At 59.0% G+C, this 16,028-nt stretch overlaps 1 protein-coding gene across 2 annotated transcripts in view; it reads left to right on the plus strand.

Annotated features, from left to right (window-relative positions):
- INPP5A (inositol polyphosphate-5-phosphatase A) overlaps positions 1–16,028 on the plus strand; it is a 185,454-nt gene that overhangs the window by 138,063 nt on the left and 31,363 nt on the right. For both annotated transcript variants that reach the window (XM_036923441.2, XM_036923460.2), the window contains exon 9: positions 7,302–7,386. In XM_036923441.2, the coding sequence (XP_036779336.1) occupies positions 7,302–7,386 (85 nt within the window). The remainder of the gene's footprint in view (positions 1–7,301; positions 7,387–16,028) is intronic.

Consider the following 16,028-nt stretch of genomic DNA (forward strand, 5'->3'; position numbering starts at 1 on the left):
AATTAGTTTCCCAGGGCGAGGCACTGTGATGCCCGCCGCCACACAGCTCCCTTTGTCCCCGAGGGGTGGTCATCTGTCAGCTGTCAGCCGGCTCAAAGGCCCCTCCGATCTCAGTGTCTCTCTGTAGGCCGTTCCCAGAACTTGCCGTGCTGCCCAGCAAGCAAAAGAAAAGCTGCCTCGTCCCCGGGCAAAGGAACACTGGTGCAAAGGTCCCAGTCGTTCCACCACTTGGCGTGGTAGCCAGAGAGCTTCCCTTTCAGCCTTCACTTCTGCTCCGACTGCCGCGGAGCAGAGGGCCTCTGTCCTGGCTGTGAACACGTGCGCTCAGGTGTCCTGCCGCCTGGAAGTGCCGGTGGCCCTTGTCATGTGTCCGCCTGGAGCCCAGGGTCTCAGCGTGGCATCCCAGAGCTGGGCGGGCTGGGCCTTGCTGCCTCTGCCCCCTTCAGGCCTAGGGTCTAGCCCTCCTGGCAGTCTACACGCCAGGCAGGGACCTGTGATGTCTGGCTGTGGCCCAACCCGCGAGCCCGCTGCTCACCATGCCTCAGATGATGTTCAGCCCATAACGTACCCTTCACTTTGTCACTGAAGCGATCTCAGGTGCCCACAGGTGTGCCAGGCAGTGGGGTGGTCACTGTCCCTCCACTTGGCTCCGTCACATGCATGGCTCTTGTTGCCTCACGGGTGTCCATTTGTTAAAGAGCAGGACATGGAGCCCCTCACACCCACACTTCCTCCGCTGCAGGCCGGCCCCCTGCATGCACCCTTCCACACTGTCATCACGTGTTAGCAGGCATGCAGGCCTTTATGTCTCTGCACGTCCACATTTGTGTGTGAGCATCTGTGAGCCCCTGGAGGCGTCCCTCTCGCAGCCGTGTGACAGGTGACCTGCTGCACCTCCTCCACGCCGGGGCCTGGCTGCCACTGCTGTGGCCCTCTCACCACACCCTATGCTCACCCACAGTCTCACTGGTGCTTGTGCCGTGTCCTCGGGGCTTTGCTCACATTTGGGACCATCTCGGGATGTGCTCATCTCTGCTGCCCACCGCGTGTGCCGTGCTGGGCAGCACTCAGGCCCGTGCCAGTCTGGGCACTCAGGATGGCTTGACATCCACACCCATGAGGCTGAACGTTGTGTCTGGTGTTCCCTGATGTGGAAGGTCATAGGGGTTCACTCAGCTTTCTGAGATTCTGGCTCATTTTTACCTCCAGACACGTGAAAGTCGCTCCTGCCTGGAGGCCAAGGGTCTTCGTGCCCCCATGTGGCGCTCAGGCAGTTCTCAGTGTGAAAAAGGCATCTTCAGTGTGCAGTGCCACTTAAAGAAGAGGTGGAAGTCACTGCAGGCTGGAAGCTTAGCTCTGTCCTGGAGACGGATCTGCCCGGGGAGAACCTGTCTGAGGGGTATGGGGGTCACGCAGCGACTGCCAAGTGCCGGGGTGCTCCTGGGACCTGGGCCCACCTGCCCCCGGCTCCCCACCTCCAGCCGCACGTGCTGGCAACCGTCACTGCATGCAGCTGGGGGGACCAGGGCGCAGGCCTGAGCGGGGAGCGGCCCTGGCAGGCACCCGGTGCACCATGAGGGTTAAGCAGTCCTCCCCTGCCCCATGGCCTGGTGGTGGGACCGAGGTTGAGGGCACCTCTTGCTGGGTGCCCTGTGGAGACCACCACAGTCTGCAGATCAGGGCCCCCCTCCCCACATTCGCTCCTGAATGCTGGTCACCCACACTGTCCCTGGGGCACCAGGGCTTTGACACAGAATTTGGGGGACACAGTCAAGCGCATAGCAGGGCCTTATGGCCTCATTCTGACAGCTGAGTTCAGGCCTCGGGTTGGCTGAGGTAGGTGGCATCTCAGAAACGTGGCAGGGCGTGGGGAAGAGTGGGATGTACCTAATGCCTTACCACCCAAAACGTTAGCTGGCCTGGCCCCTTGAGGCCATTGCTTCCCAGGCCGACCTCAGGTGCTGGAGTTCTTGCCTGTGACTGGCAGCTGTTGGCTCCGCTCCGGGCCGTGGTGGGCACCTCAGCCTGCCTGGTGGCCAGCAGTGTGCGCCACGGCCTCGGAGCATCGCTGGCTTGAGACCAGCGTCCTGGAGGAGCTCTGGACCACGTGCGGTGCGGACAGGGAGGTGCCCTGGCTGGACGCAGCGGTGGGTCAGCGGCCGTCAGGAGGCCCCTCAGCACAATGCTGGCGCTTTGCCCAATGCCTAAGGGGCATGGGCCTCTTGCTGACCTGGCACCAGCTCGGTTCTCTGACCAGGTTTTCCCACATCTCCACACATGACCCTCTTCCCTGCCCCTGCCAGCCCCACGGGGCAGAGGTCCTCGGCACAAAAACCACAAAAAGTGAAGTCATGGAAAACAGTACATGCATTTCCAGGAAGGAGAAAATAAATCAGTCAGTTTTTTAAAAAACAACTAAAACACATCATTAATAAGCCATTCAAGTAGATGTTTCAAGATGAAGGGAACCCTTCAAAGAGCTCTCAGTAGGCCACTGTCGTTGGTTCTCTGTTGCCTGGTTTGCTGGTCGGAGTTGTCCGGGGAGGAACGTCTCCACCAGCACCCGCCCTTCGCCCCCTCCTCTCACCCCAGCTCCAACGTTCAGGACTCGGGAGAAAGAGCCCAGCAGCTCTGCCTGTGCCCGTCTGCCCTCCGGGTGACCTTGGGCAGGGCGGGCGGTTGCCCGGCCCCACAGGCGGCGCAGGCACAGTCTGGCCTGTCTGCTCCCAGGTGGGCCGGTAGAGACACGGCGATTTCCGAGTTGCGTGTCCACCCCCTTTAGAGATGTCGCCCCTCAAAAGAGGCCTTTGCACCATGTCTACCCGTTGTCAGTGGACATGAGTCTGCAGCCCCCGTGCAGCCTCTGGTGCCACGTGTCAGCAAGGTTGGTCACATAATGAAATCGCCTGTCAAACCCCAAAGAGACTCTGTTTTCAAGGCCTAAAAAATTGATTTTTATGGCTCTTCTTGTAATTCTCTTTCTGAATTAGGCACACGATATTGATGTGGGCCTACTTTTTAATCATAATAGCTACTGACAGGGTAATTAATTTTAAACAACTCTCTCCTGGCCCAAATGGCACTGCGCTGGAATGAAAAGTGGGCGCCTGGCAGGGCAGGCCTGCACTCGGGCAGCTGCCCCAGCACCACAGCCCTGCTCTCGCCTCGGCCTTTCAAGACGGCGGTTGTGATTGATGGGCTCAGGCCATTATATCAGGAGGAACAGGCCACAGAAATATGATCGAGTTTGGGTCTTCATGACGGCGTCACAGGATTCTGGACGTGCTGCCAGAATCGCTTTGCTGGCCCCACAGGCCACCTGCCTGCCACCAGGTGCTTTTCTGTGGAGGAGGGCCGGCCACTGTCCCTGAGTGCACAGCGGCCTGAGGCGGCGGGCCAGGGAGGGCCCAGGCCTCCCGGGGACGCGGCGGGAGGGCAGCACCTTCCCCCTGTACACTCCAGCTTCTTGGGCTCGTTCAGTCAGATGTTAAATCTGAAATGTCTTAGCTTTTTTAAAAAAGGAGTTTCCTTCAAAATGGGTTCTGCCATTCATCCGATAGTTGTCTGCCCCCTTAGTTCAAACCCCGGGCGTCCGCTGTGACCACCTGTGCATCGTTCATCTCCCCGCCAGAGGCTGGGACAGTCACTCAGTAAGCCTGATACTTCATGCCGGATACGTAAACAGGGCTCCCAGCTCGCCTGAAGCCCTGGTGGGGCCTCGTGGACGGCTCCGTGGTGTCTTGTGAACTCCCTCGTGGCTGTGTTCTTACACGCTTGGACCCCAGGCTCAACCCCAACTCCCTGGCTTTCTGGTCCTTTCCTCTGGGCCTGTGGGGCCTGCTGCCTCCCAGCGCTACTATGTGTGACCCCTTGGGGATCGTGACCTCTGGATGTTCATCGAGGTGTTCCAGGAAACTCGTGCCTGCCTCGGCCATCATGGAGCCTCCGTGTGATTTTCAGCGTAAAGATTTCATGTGAATGTACTGCCTCACAAAACAGCTGAAAGTTGGTGTGCACCTGTTGACTGTCTTTGAGGCTTTCTGTCCATCCCTCAGCCACGCTGTTGCTGGTCTCCTACAGCCCATAGGACAGAAGAACGCTAAGAACTGGACACACACACCTGACGTACAGACACGTCCATACGTGCCACACGTGTGTTCGGCTGTGTCTCTCAGAAGCATGTCCCCATTTCTGCAACTGTGTCAAGGTTGGATCAGCCTTGGTGTTGCCGACGCCGAGACGGGCACGGAGAGAAGGGAGTTTTAGCCTGTTTCTCTTTAGGCTTCCGTCACCTCGGATGTCAAGTTCTCCGAAGGAACGTGAGTGCTCCCAGGCTTGGCAGTAAACAGATATTGACAGATGATTAAGGTAAAATGGGCAGATCTTTAACAAAGTACTTCTTCTGCCCAGGGGCCGTGGCAGCTCTTCGCCTTCTGGGAGACCAAGCTGGAGCTCGGCTTTCTTTTCATTTCTCTTATGAAAAGAAAAAGGGAGGAAAGAAAAGGGAGCTGTCCTGCTGCTTGGAATGAGGTCCCGTGCGCTGGGAGTCCGGCCTCGCAGAGCATCAAGGGCGCTGTTCCGGCCCGGGAGCAACATGGCACCTGAGAGCTGTGAACAAGTCCCCGACCCGCGGCCACCCGGCGATGGTGCCACAGGGCCCTAACCCCTCAGGGCCTCATGGTGGGGGCCTGGACGGGCAGGCCAACGGTGTTGCCCTTGCCTGTGAGCCTCGCTGGTCTGTCTGTGTCCCTGAGGACCAGTTCCTCACAAGCCCCTGCGGCCTATGGAAGCAGCCAGAAACCAGTCGGCATCGGGCTGCAGGCGATGCCACTGTGGGTCACACGGAAACAGGCTGCCCAAGCCCAGGGCTGCCCCCTCGACCGCTGGCATCTGGAAGGCGGCCCCCACGTCCCCGTGAGTGCAGAGCGCCTCCCCGGCCTCTCATTTCCCACTGGAGCTTCTGCACGTGGGAGCCGGACCCCCGGCCTTCACGAAGGGGGCCTGCACCCCGGGTGTCATGAGGGGCGGACCCTCCCGCTCTCCTCTCTGCACAGGCTCTCTGAACTGTCTTTCCTTCTTCTGAAGACATAGAAGCACAGGAAAAGATCCGTTGTTTTCAGGGTGACCAAGTAGCTGGCTTCCTGCCGACAGAGTCCCGTGTGGGGCAGTGGGGGGGGGGGGAGCGGCAGTCGTGGACCCACTACAGACCCCTGGGGCTGAGTCCACGGGGCACCCCCGCCAGCACCCCTGGAGTCTCCTTTCCTGAGTGCAGGCTCCTCTGGAGAGATTCAGTTTTTAAACAAGTGAAATTACTGGTATTTCATGCTATTAATAACAATCTATTAAAGTACTTTCTTTCTGTTCAAATTAATGTATAAATTGAAAGTTCCAATTAAAAAGGAAAACAAGACTTTTCACGGAATTACCTAGATGATACAGCAGTTAATATTCAAGAGGCAGAAGAGCGGAGACAATTTGAAAAGAATTGTTGATAAGAAGGGCTTCTCTCTAAAAAGTCGAATTAATTAAAACTGCAGCAGATATGGGCCCGCAGGAAGGGACCGCGTCTGAGAAGAGCTGTGTAACGCAGGGATTTCGTGCTGTGCAAGCACAGGGAGAGGGGTTGAATGTTTAACGATGGTGCGGATCGATTGACTTGGGAAAATCGATAAACCCAGATCCCCACTTCACACTGTAATTCCAGAAGGATTAAAGGCTAACCACAAACACTGTGCCTTAAAGATGAGAAAGGGAACCTGTTCATGAATTGGTCCCAGGAGGCCTTCAGTAGGAGACACAGCAGTTACAAGGGGAAATCGACATATTTGCAAGAAAATTAAAACTTCTGCGTGAATGAAGATGGCAGAAACGCGATGCAAGACCAGCCACAGGCTGGGAGAGCTTTGCCACGTCTGTCTCAGAGGTTCATGTCACAGCCCACAGGGAACTCCTGGAATTCAGAAAGAAAAGGGCAAGGAGCTAAAAGACAGGCCGCAGGTTCCAGTAAGTGTTTAAAAAGATGGACCCCAGCAACAGCAAATTAAAGCCAGAATGAGGTTTTTCCCTAGGGGACAAGCTGCACACAGCCTTGGTGAGCTCGCACACTGCGCCCTGCATGGGGCTGGCAGCACCGCCGGGCAGTCAGGAGCCCTCAGCGCCCAGGCAGCCCTTGTCCACGCTGCGTGCTGTCCTAGGTCCATCTAGGAGTTTCTCAAGCTAGTGAATCAAGTTGGAAAGGCCGAGTTGGTGATAAGCAGGCGGCTCACAGCACCAAGTGGCTGTGTCCAGGCTCTGCACCGCCCAGGGTGACAGGAAGGCCTGCTGCCATAGCGGGTTCCTTGGTGACAGTTAGAGGTTGTGAGTTAATCTGGCTTTTGCCTGTCTAATACCATTGAGTTTTAAAAGCCCGTTTCAGGATGCGGTCTGTGTGAGTGCCACCCACAGCCACGTCATGGCACATGGATCGGGGAGGTTCATCTGGGCAGCGGGCTCAGCCTGTCGCCAGCCCTGCCCGTCCCGCCCGCCGTCGGGCAGCAGCGGCTCTCATTCTGCCTTCCAGTCCTTCTTGGCCCTGCGCTTTGTGCGCCGTGAGTGGTGCTGGGTCGCCGAGCTGCCTCCACATGGTGGGCGCCTGCGGGACCTGGGGTCCGAGCAGCTGCTGTGGCTCTCTTGTTACAAGGATGACGTGTGTGCACGGCTGCTGATATCGTCACTGTCAGACATGTGCCATGTGTGCGCCTCAGTGGGCAGATCATAATGAGGTGCATCGTGATTAATTTAAAATAAGTGGAAAGATTTCAAGCGTAGCAGCACCAACTTAGGGAAAAGATGCGGTTCCTTTTCCTTGGTGAATTTGAAACATCCAGATGTGACAATAGGTAAGCGATCCCGCAAGCTGAGGTGCAACCAGCCACGTGCCACGAGCCAGGGCAGCTGCTGGCACAAGGGGCCCACGGCCGCCCTCCCTTGCTGCCTCCCGGCCTGGTCGCCGGAGTCCTGTTTCCCTCTGTGAGCCTTTCTCGCTTGGCCCTTCCCTTCCCCAGTGCAGGCTGGGGTTTTCTGCTGAGTGTGTGGTGTGGCCCCTGCCGGCGGCATGCACACTTGGGGGCACGCACACTTGGTGGCACCCATGTTGGTGTTGAGAGCATGCCGTTGAGAGAGTGTGTGTCGGCCATGGTTGCCATGCAGTCTGGGGATACGAGTGCCCTCAGTGGAGACGGTGGAAAACGTGGTGGGAGCGGAGAGAGGCAAGCCCAGGGCGTACGAGCCCCCCTGTAACCCTGTCTCCTTCTCCCCTGCAGAATCACTGACCCGCGGTTCGAGAAAGCAGCCTACTTTGTCTTTGGTGACTTCAACTTCCGGCTGGATGCCAAGTCTGTGGTGGAGGTAGGCACCTTGGCTGTGGCCTGCCTAGCCCGTGCCACACTCAGTCGGGCAGGGCAGCAGATGCAGGGCCGTGGATGCAGGTGTGGGCAGCACCCTTGTCCTCACCGGCCACGTTCGAGGCAAAAGCTCATCTGAGGAAAGTGATTCGCATCAGCGAAGGGGCCATCAGTGGCCTAGGGATGCCAGCGCCCCAGGCTTGTGTGGCGGGTGGTCAGCTGGTGAGCTGGTGCAGACCCCAGAGCCAACGCTGTGTCTCCAGGGCCCTAGTGCCGACTGTTGAAGGGTAAAGGAAACAGCTTCGCAGGCCTGTCAGGGGAGATGGCCTGACGAGACCAGCCCCTACTCGGGCGGCCCAGCCGTCTGCTCCCATGGCATGTCCGCAAACTCATTACTGCGTCTCACTTAGTAACTCAGTGCCACTCAGTCTTCGGGAGCTTGGAGGCCGTGTCGTCTTGGGGGCGCCCACAGGGCCCTGGAGTGACTCCCCCACTGAGTAGGAGGTGCAGGTGGAAAACCTTGGCTGGCATCTGGCCATGGGGTCATCAAGCCGGAAAGTGGGTGTGTGCCCTGCCCAGTCCCAGCTGTGCACCTTGGAGGGCCCCTCCTCAGCCGCGAGGGTGGCTCTGGCACGGGGGCCCGCCTCTTGGAGGTGGGATGAGGTCTGCTGCAGGGGCCCCGGTCTCACCCCGCAGCTCTGCCAGCACCCACTTCAAGGGGAGACCTCCACCTGCCTGGGGCAGGCATGGGAGCCACCCCTGGGGGGAGGCAGGCAGCCGTGCCCCAGGAAGCCTTCTGAGGGCTAGTCCCACACTGGCTCAGGCTGGATGTGTACGTGTGGCGTCTGCTCTGGAAGTAGCAGGAAAAAGTGCGAGTCCTCCTGATGCCCCATCCCGAATGCCACCACACATACCACACATACCCGTTCTCCTCGGTACGTCGCTTCTCAAAGACAGACCGACAGGTCCTCAGTCATCCCACAGCTCCTTGGGTGAAAGAAATGAGCAATGTTGGATCGAAAACCTTCTTCTTTTTGTCATTTAATTAAGCTGACGAGGCCTCACCAGGGAGCCTTACAAATACACATCTGTAACTGGTCGGGCGTGTGGTGTTTTTGCGGGCTGCCGGCTAGCACTGCCACGCTCCCTGCACCAGAGGGAGGCCGTGCAAGGAGCGCTTTCAGAGACGAGTGTCTCTGTGGGGGCCTGTGGACACCCTCAGTTGGTTCTGCTGATACTTCTTTCCTCATTTTGTGGGGGGAGAGCTAATCACTGGGTGCAGGGGTCCCATCAAAGTCCGCGCTCTGCGTGGGGCCCCTGCCCGCGGCCGCCTGGTCGGTGCTGCCCTGTGTCTGACACTCGGACACGTGAGCCAGACCCCCCGTGGCTCAGGCTGCCTCCGCCACTGATTCCAGGCCCCTGTGGGATGAGGAGCCACATTTTTATGAGGGCCTGGCTCCAAGCTGGGTGTTCCTGCCTGGTGTTGGGGACCCACGCGCTGCCCTGCTGGGAGAAGCCCCTCCACCCGCCAGGGCCTCCTCCCAATGGAGCAGCTGCAGGAACACGACGAAAGCCCTCCGAAGACCTGAGCTGATGAGCCGAGGGCTGCCCATCAGCCTTCATGTTCAAGGAGGCTGAGAAGTTCAAAAGTGGCCTTTTCTTCCCCATAGAACAAATATCACAAGAAAGGGCAGCTGCCCTGGTCTCCACGTGGGAGCAGAGCTCGCGTCGGTCATGAGGGCTGCTGCCGTTGGGTGCGGGTCACGTGCCTTGGGGCCGGCTTGTCTGAAGAGCCCGTGGCAGTGGGAGAGCCTGCAGAGGCCTGTGTGCTCAGGGAAGACGGCTCGGGCGCTCCTTAATACGCTGCATGTGTGGTCGTCACAGCCCTCCTCGCCTGGCATCCCCAGTGCCCTTTCTGCGGATATGTCACCTTCAGCAGCCCGGCTTGACCTTGAGAATTCGGCCAGCTCCCGATAGGGGGCCCCACCCCTCAAGTGGCTGCAGCAAGCAGGGTCATGCTGGCGGGTCCAGCTGGGCTTTCTGTGCCTGGACGCAGTTGCGAGGCACCACCTGAGGCTGGCCCACTAGGTCCTTTGCATTTCAGGTGAGGACCCACACACTCGTGGGAAGTTTCCCAGGTGAGGGGGAGGCAGAGGCAGGGACACAGGAGGGCACTTGGAGACGAGATGGGTGTGAACAGCCCAACTCTTCATCCTGCTGCCGGAAGGAGGGCCGGGCACCTGAGTCCAGAGCTAGCTTACTTGCTCATTAATAAAGGCATGAAGTCTTTTCCCAAAGCAGCCTGCACATGGGGAAGTGACATGCAAGACTACGAGAGGGTCAAAGTGCTTATCCCGCGCTGAGCGGGCTGCTGGGGAGTCGGCTTCAGTTCCGCCGGGAGCCGAGGCGCTTTGCTGAGAACGGCTGAGCCCAGAGAGCTTGGGGTCATGAGGGTCAGTGTCTGCTGGGCTCCTGAACACGCAGTGAGTTCCTCCAGCCTTCTCCTCCTCTTCCTTCAGGACGTAAAGGGGACCTTTGTTCAGGTCACCTTGGCATAAAAATTAACCGACACAGATAAGGAATTTGGAAGGCTGATTTCAAATAATCCAGCTGATTTTTAGAAGCGGAACAGTACACAAACGTCTCCCCACCCACTGACCCCAGCAGGATCCTGCCCTGGCCTCCCCGGCCCTTGTCTGCAGCCCGTCAGCCTCGCTGCCCTGGCACCACGGCCCTGGCCCTGCCCTCCCGGAGCAGGTGGTGCCGCAGGGCAGGATGTGGGACCGCGTGCACTCCTCGAGGTCGGCAAGCTTGCAGCAGCCACCGGCCACATCCCTGCCGGCTCTTCCTGGGGCGTGTGTGTGCTCAGGTGCACAGCGCTAGGGAAAATGACACGTATGAGTTTACATGACCCCTTCCTCCAGAGCTCAGTCAACAGAGGGCCGCATCAGTGTGCCCGAGATGAAGCATTTTGTGTCTTCATCTAAACCTGCCGACTGCTTTGCTGAGAGGTCCCATGGCGGACAGGAGGCCCAGAGGGCTGTGTGGGTGGTTGTGGGTCCCGGGGTCTGCAGGGCCAAGCAGGCAGGCCGCCTGCTGCAGGGAGGGGTCGGGGTGCTGTGTTTCCAGGGATCCCAGCACCCCGGGCAGTATTTATAAGCACGTTTTTCCCATTGCTGCCTGGTGGTGGTGTCGGGCTTAGCAGGGCAGAGATGTCCGCAGCTGCGAACTGGGAGGTGCAGGGTCCTCACTCAAGGACCAGAGGCATCTCCTGGGGCATCTGTTCAGTCTCCAAACAGCTTCTTGTGTGAATCCTCTGGGAAGTGAAGGCAGATGGACCCAAATGCCACCATGGGGCCCTTTCCCAGCCCAGCCCGCATGGTGGCAGTGCCTGGCAGGTGCCTGGGCTCCGTCACCCCGTTCCTGGGACGCTGACCCCCTGGTGTGCCGCCCCCGCATGCGTGAGCTTCTGCCCCGCTTCTGTGCACCCAGGGGCCGGGCTCCGTGGCCTGGCACAGTGAGCCTGCCACCTTGTAAGGGTCGGAGGAAAATCAGCCGCTCTTAACTGAATTACATGCTTGATAAATGCAGATGTGCCTGAGGTCCATGCGTTAATTTGGGGGCATTTTCATGTCTGTTTGGCTCTTGAAAACCCTTGGATAGGCGACTGTTCAGTTGACAAACAGGAACTTTAATTACATTTTTGCATGGTTTCCTACATTAATAAAACCTTTGGGAGGTGATTTTTATTCTAAACGTGTGGAATGTGATCTTGAGCAGAGTCTCTGGGGGACCATCTGGTCAAGTGGAGACTTCAGCTCTGGAATCAAGATTGGTTTCCCCTCGGTGACATCATCAGCATGAGCATTGACTGTCGAAACAGGTCTATGGGTCCCAGGAAGCTGGAGGTGGCGTGGAGGCCGAGCACTGGGCCTCACAGGAGCAGGGATGTCCTAAGAGAAGGTCACTCCTGAGATTTGACTGACAGTGGAAAACCGGTGTCCACGTGCGTGACCTCCCTGACCGCCAGCCCGACGCCCAAAGTCCCAGCCGCCCCCCTCGATGGCCCCGGCCACGTCGCTCACTGTCAGCCTTACACACGTGCAGCCTGTCAGGAAAATTGCAGTCAACTCCAAATGGGTCCTTAAGTTAACACGGAAGACCCCGCCGGCGCCGCAGCCTTCCTGTGTGGCTTAATGCCGCCACACGTGTGTGGGCCGCAGTGGCGACCACGTGGGGGGCCAGACAGCAGAGACACGCTGGCCTTGGAGATGCCCCTGGGCCCGGAACCGCTCGCTGTGCGGCACCACGTTCCCCTGCCGACGGGCTGAGCGCGGAGGGAGCGCACGTGTTCGTCGGCAGAGGTGTGTCTGGAAGCGAGTCTGACCGAAGGGACCAAATGTCCTCTGTTGGCAATTAGTCTCAGTAGTGTTAAAGCTGTCTGTTAAGCTGCTGAATTTTAAAACACTGTAGCATCTCTGGAAAAATCAGAATCTGCTCGTTCACATGGCATGACTTGGCCTTTTAAAAAGTTTCGAACTATAAAAGTGATTAACAGAAATCTGTGGAAACCAAAGAAAATTTCTTGAAATTTCCCTGAATCAGTGGTCTGCAGCGGTCAGGTCCTAGAGCGGGCGGCTGAGGACGGATGTCCAGGAGTCCGTCCCTGCGCTGACCCCGGCCTCAGGGAGTGTGCAGGCCCACGGCCTGGGCTGTGGACCCGAGCTCCAGCAAGCCCCCTGGCCACTCCGAGGGGCAGGGCTCCCGACCTGGCCGCCGCCGCACTTCACTTCCCTTTTACTTTTCTTCCCCATTAAGTGCTCCTCCAGGCAGGCCGCGCACCTGGGACCCCACCCTGAGGCTGCCGTGACAGCGCTGTGCTCTGGGGGCGCTCCTGGAGGCTGCTGCAGCCCCATGGGAGGGAGAGGGGGCAGGCCTGTGGCCTGCATGCCAGCCCCCTGCCCCAGCGCCTCTGCTCACATGTCTTTGTATTTCTGCCTCCTTTCTGGGTAGTTGAGTGATACTTGGGAGGGCCTAGAGCTGGAGTAGGCCTGTGTCCCTGGCAGAGCACGGACCTAGGGTTCTGCCCAGCAGGCCTGTGGGCACACTACCTCCCAAGGGACCTGTGGGGCCTGTGACGCAGGAGTGTGCCCGCCTGCACTGCTGGCTGCTTCGACGTGCCAGCGTCTCCACCATTTGTCCTGCGGATGTGTCCTGCACACCTGCTTGGGACCCAGGGTGAGGCAGGGCCCGGCCCCCACAGTGGGGGCCCTGGTGGCAGGAGTGCCTAGGGGTCTTCCTGGCGGGCAGTGCCACCCTGCTCCCCGGCCAGTGCAGGGGACAGTGTAGGGGCCTAGGCTGGAGTCCCCAGCACCCAGTCTGTACTTAGTGTTGGCGTCTGAAAGCAGGTGTCCTGAGAGGGGTCACTGCTGAGGGGTGCACCTGCTCACAAGGGTCAGGGGAGGAGGGACAGTGCCAGCAGCGGCCCAGGCGGGAGCAACGCTGGCCCAGCCCCTGTACCTTATCTGCTCTTCTTGACGCACCTGCAGGCGCAGGCTGACTCCCTGGAAGTCTGAAAAGTGACACAAGAAGAATGTCCTGTGGTGTCCAAGACACCCCGTGGCAGCTTCTCAGAAGGAAAGCCACCTCTGGGAGCCTGCTGCAGCCACAGGCCAGCAGGCCATGTTTTGGGACCAGGCCTCCTGTGGGTGAGGCCTGGCTGGGGTCCTCACAGGCGCTCTGACTGTGGTCTTTGGGCATCACAGGACTGGCAGACAGTCCGTGTGGCCTGGGCACTGGGTGTGGGCAGCCGCAAGGAGGAGGGACCAGGATGGGGTCCAGGCCCCCTGCCCAAGGAGGTACAGCCTGTTCCTTCCAAACAACGCCACAGCCTGGGAAGCAGTCGGGCCGCGGGCCCCATGGGGCTGGGCCAGCGCTGCTCCCGCCTGGGCCGCTGCTGGCACTGTCCCTCCTACCCCGACCCTTGTGAGCAGGTGCACCCCTCAGCAGTGACCCCTCTCAGGACACCTGCTTTCAGACGCCAACACTAAGTGCTGACTGGGTGCTGGGGACTCCAGCCTAGGCCCCTACACTGTCCTTGGCCAGGTCTGTGCCCTCAGCTCAGGTGAGTCACCCCACAGGCAGTTTTCAGGGGTGACTGTGAGGGTCCTGGACAGAGCACAGCCTTAGGGATTTTTCTCAGCAGGCATTACCACCACTGCTGTGGTGGTGATAAGAAGGGAGCACAGGCCCTCCGCCCAACTGTGCCTCCTGGAAGTGACCCAAAATCTCGTCTGGAGGTGGCACATGACTTCCTGCTGGAAGGTCCCATTAGAAGCCACAGTTTTGCTCTGTGCCTGTTGCTGAGCCTCCCAGAGCAGCAAGTCCAGCCACCCTGCTCTGGGCTCGGGACTCCTCTCAGGATAGCCCTGCCCCTGGGGCTCACGGTGCCACAGTACTTCGGTGCCCCCGGTTCCTGCAAGAGTCTTCAGAGGTCAACAAAATCTGTCTCCAAAACCACGAGGGGCCCATGAGCCAAGCTGGGCCAGCAGTGAATGAAAGGCCACCTCCACCCTGCAGGCGCAGTGGGCACCGCACCCCAGGAGGAGTAGAGGCAGGCCCTGGAGCTCCAGGGAGGGGGGAACCTGCTTGTCGTTTGCAGGGAGGGAGGGCTTGAGCAGAGGCACTGCGTGCAGAGAGGAGCCTGCCCCCGGACTAACAGCTTCACGTTTCAGATGCAAATTAGTACAAACATGCTTGCAGAGCAGAACTGAGAAGATGATACTGTGATCAAATTTGGCCGCTTAAACCATAATTAAAACATACACGAATTAAACATGATTATTCTGTGCCATCTAACGGGCCGTGTGTTGTGAAACTAATTAATAATGCAGCCTCCTGCTGGCGGGATTGCTCAGAGGGTATGTTTTATGCCTTGCGTGGTGGCAACTGGCAGCTGGGGCATTCAGCTGTCCACAGTGACAAAGAGCGACAGCAGTGCCAGGCTGTCCAGTCTCCGCGTGGCCCTGCGTGTGCCCACCTGCCACCCGTCACTGCGCCACGGCCGTGGTGATGCATGCGCCTTGGGGGCTGGCGGCCGCTTTTAAAAACTGTCGCCAGTTGCTGACAGGCACGTGTGTATTAAGGTGTCAGGTGGGCTTGCTGGAAATGGGTCCTTTGCACACCTGTCCAGGAGGCACGCACTCACAGGAGGGGTGCCCGGGCAGCACTCCAACAGCCAGACTTCCTGAGGACACTGCTGTCAGATGGCAGCAGGCGGGGTCCCCGCACTCGCCACGACAGCCTTGGGAGAGAACGGAAGGAGCCACTGCAGAGTCCGCCCCGCATGTCGTGACGCCATAGACAGACCCTGCCGGCAAGAGGGAGTGGCCGGCCCGGGATACCATGAGCCCATTCCCAGATCACAGGCACTCCTGGCACCTTCCCTCAGGGGTGCACCTGCGGCCCGGGGAGGCCAGGTACCCACTCAGGCTGGAAGGGGCGTTGTGCCTGGTCAATCCCTGTGCCAGCCCCTCAGAAGGCCATTGAGGAATCCGCCCCAACCGGGAAGGTCACCACCGCCCTGCTGGTCAGCCCCGGATGGAGGGCTGCTTCCCATCTGGTTTCCGATTGCCTTGCTAAAGCAAGCCTCAGCTGCACCTCCGCACTGTGGATGCGGGACGCGGGATGCGGGCCAGGCAGGGCCCCTGGCGTGTGCAGTGTGTGCATCTGCCGCCGCTCAGCCAGGGCTGCGCCCTCTAGAAGCCCCCCTGCAGCTGTAGCGTTTGGCAGTGCTAAAGACCTGAGCGGTGGGCACCGGTAGGCCCGGGCCCTCCAGGCAGCTTGCCTCCCGGATCAGAGGACAGGGACGGGCCACCCACTCCCTAGGTCCCCTGGAGGAGCTGTGCTCACAGAGCGGCTTCAAATGACCTCCTCAGCGTGTGGGTCCACGCACACGCACAGCCCGTCCTGCCTGCCCTCGGCTTGTGTCAGCAGTCTGCACTGTATCTGTGCTGATTTGGGAGCCCGTGTAGACAGGGCTCTCCTGACCCCGCCGTGGCCCGACCCACCTGTGGAGCACCCTGCCTCTCTGGACACACCGCCGTCCGCGGGCATGAAGCTGTGACTGTCCTGGCGACGAGACAGGGCTGCCAGAGGCCCTCGCCTGGGTGCACTAGCCAGGCCACACTTCCTGGTCATTCACTTGGCTTTTTCTAGGGAATCCTGGCTTGCGACAATGGAATTACCGATTTAAATCATTGAATTAATTTTTAAAATTACTGTTTTTAAAAAAGAGGCCCTTATTTAGTCTGTTTTGATATAGGGTCTGTGGCATCATCCGAAGGTGAACTTTAATGCTGCTTAATTATGATGACCATTCAGGGTTTTATATTCAGGGGACTTTGTCCCAGAAAGTTTGCTTTACGAACATTAGGTCATATTTCCAGCTATTTCCAGCTGGCAGATTGATATAAAAATAACTATTCTCATGATTATAGAAAAAGAGGGAAAAGGCAGAAGCAGTGTGGCTCCCCTCAGCCTGCCTATAACAGGAGTGGGGTTTCTGGTTCCTGGCCAGGCTGGCACTGCCCCCTGCGCCCTGCGTGTTTGGCCAGATCATCCTTTACAGCTGCTTGCTGCCTTCAG

This window comes from Manis pentadactyla, chromosome 8 (genome assembly GCF_030020395.1).
Source record: "Manis pentadactyla isolate mManPen7 chromosome 8, mManPen7.hap1, whole genome shotgun sequence".
Classification (NCBI taxonomy): domain Eukaryota; kingdom Metazoa; phylum Chordata; class Mammalia; order Pholidota; family Manidae; genus Manis; species Manis pentadactyla.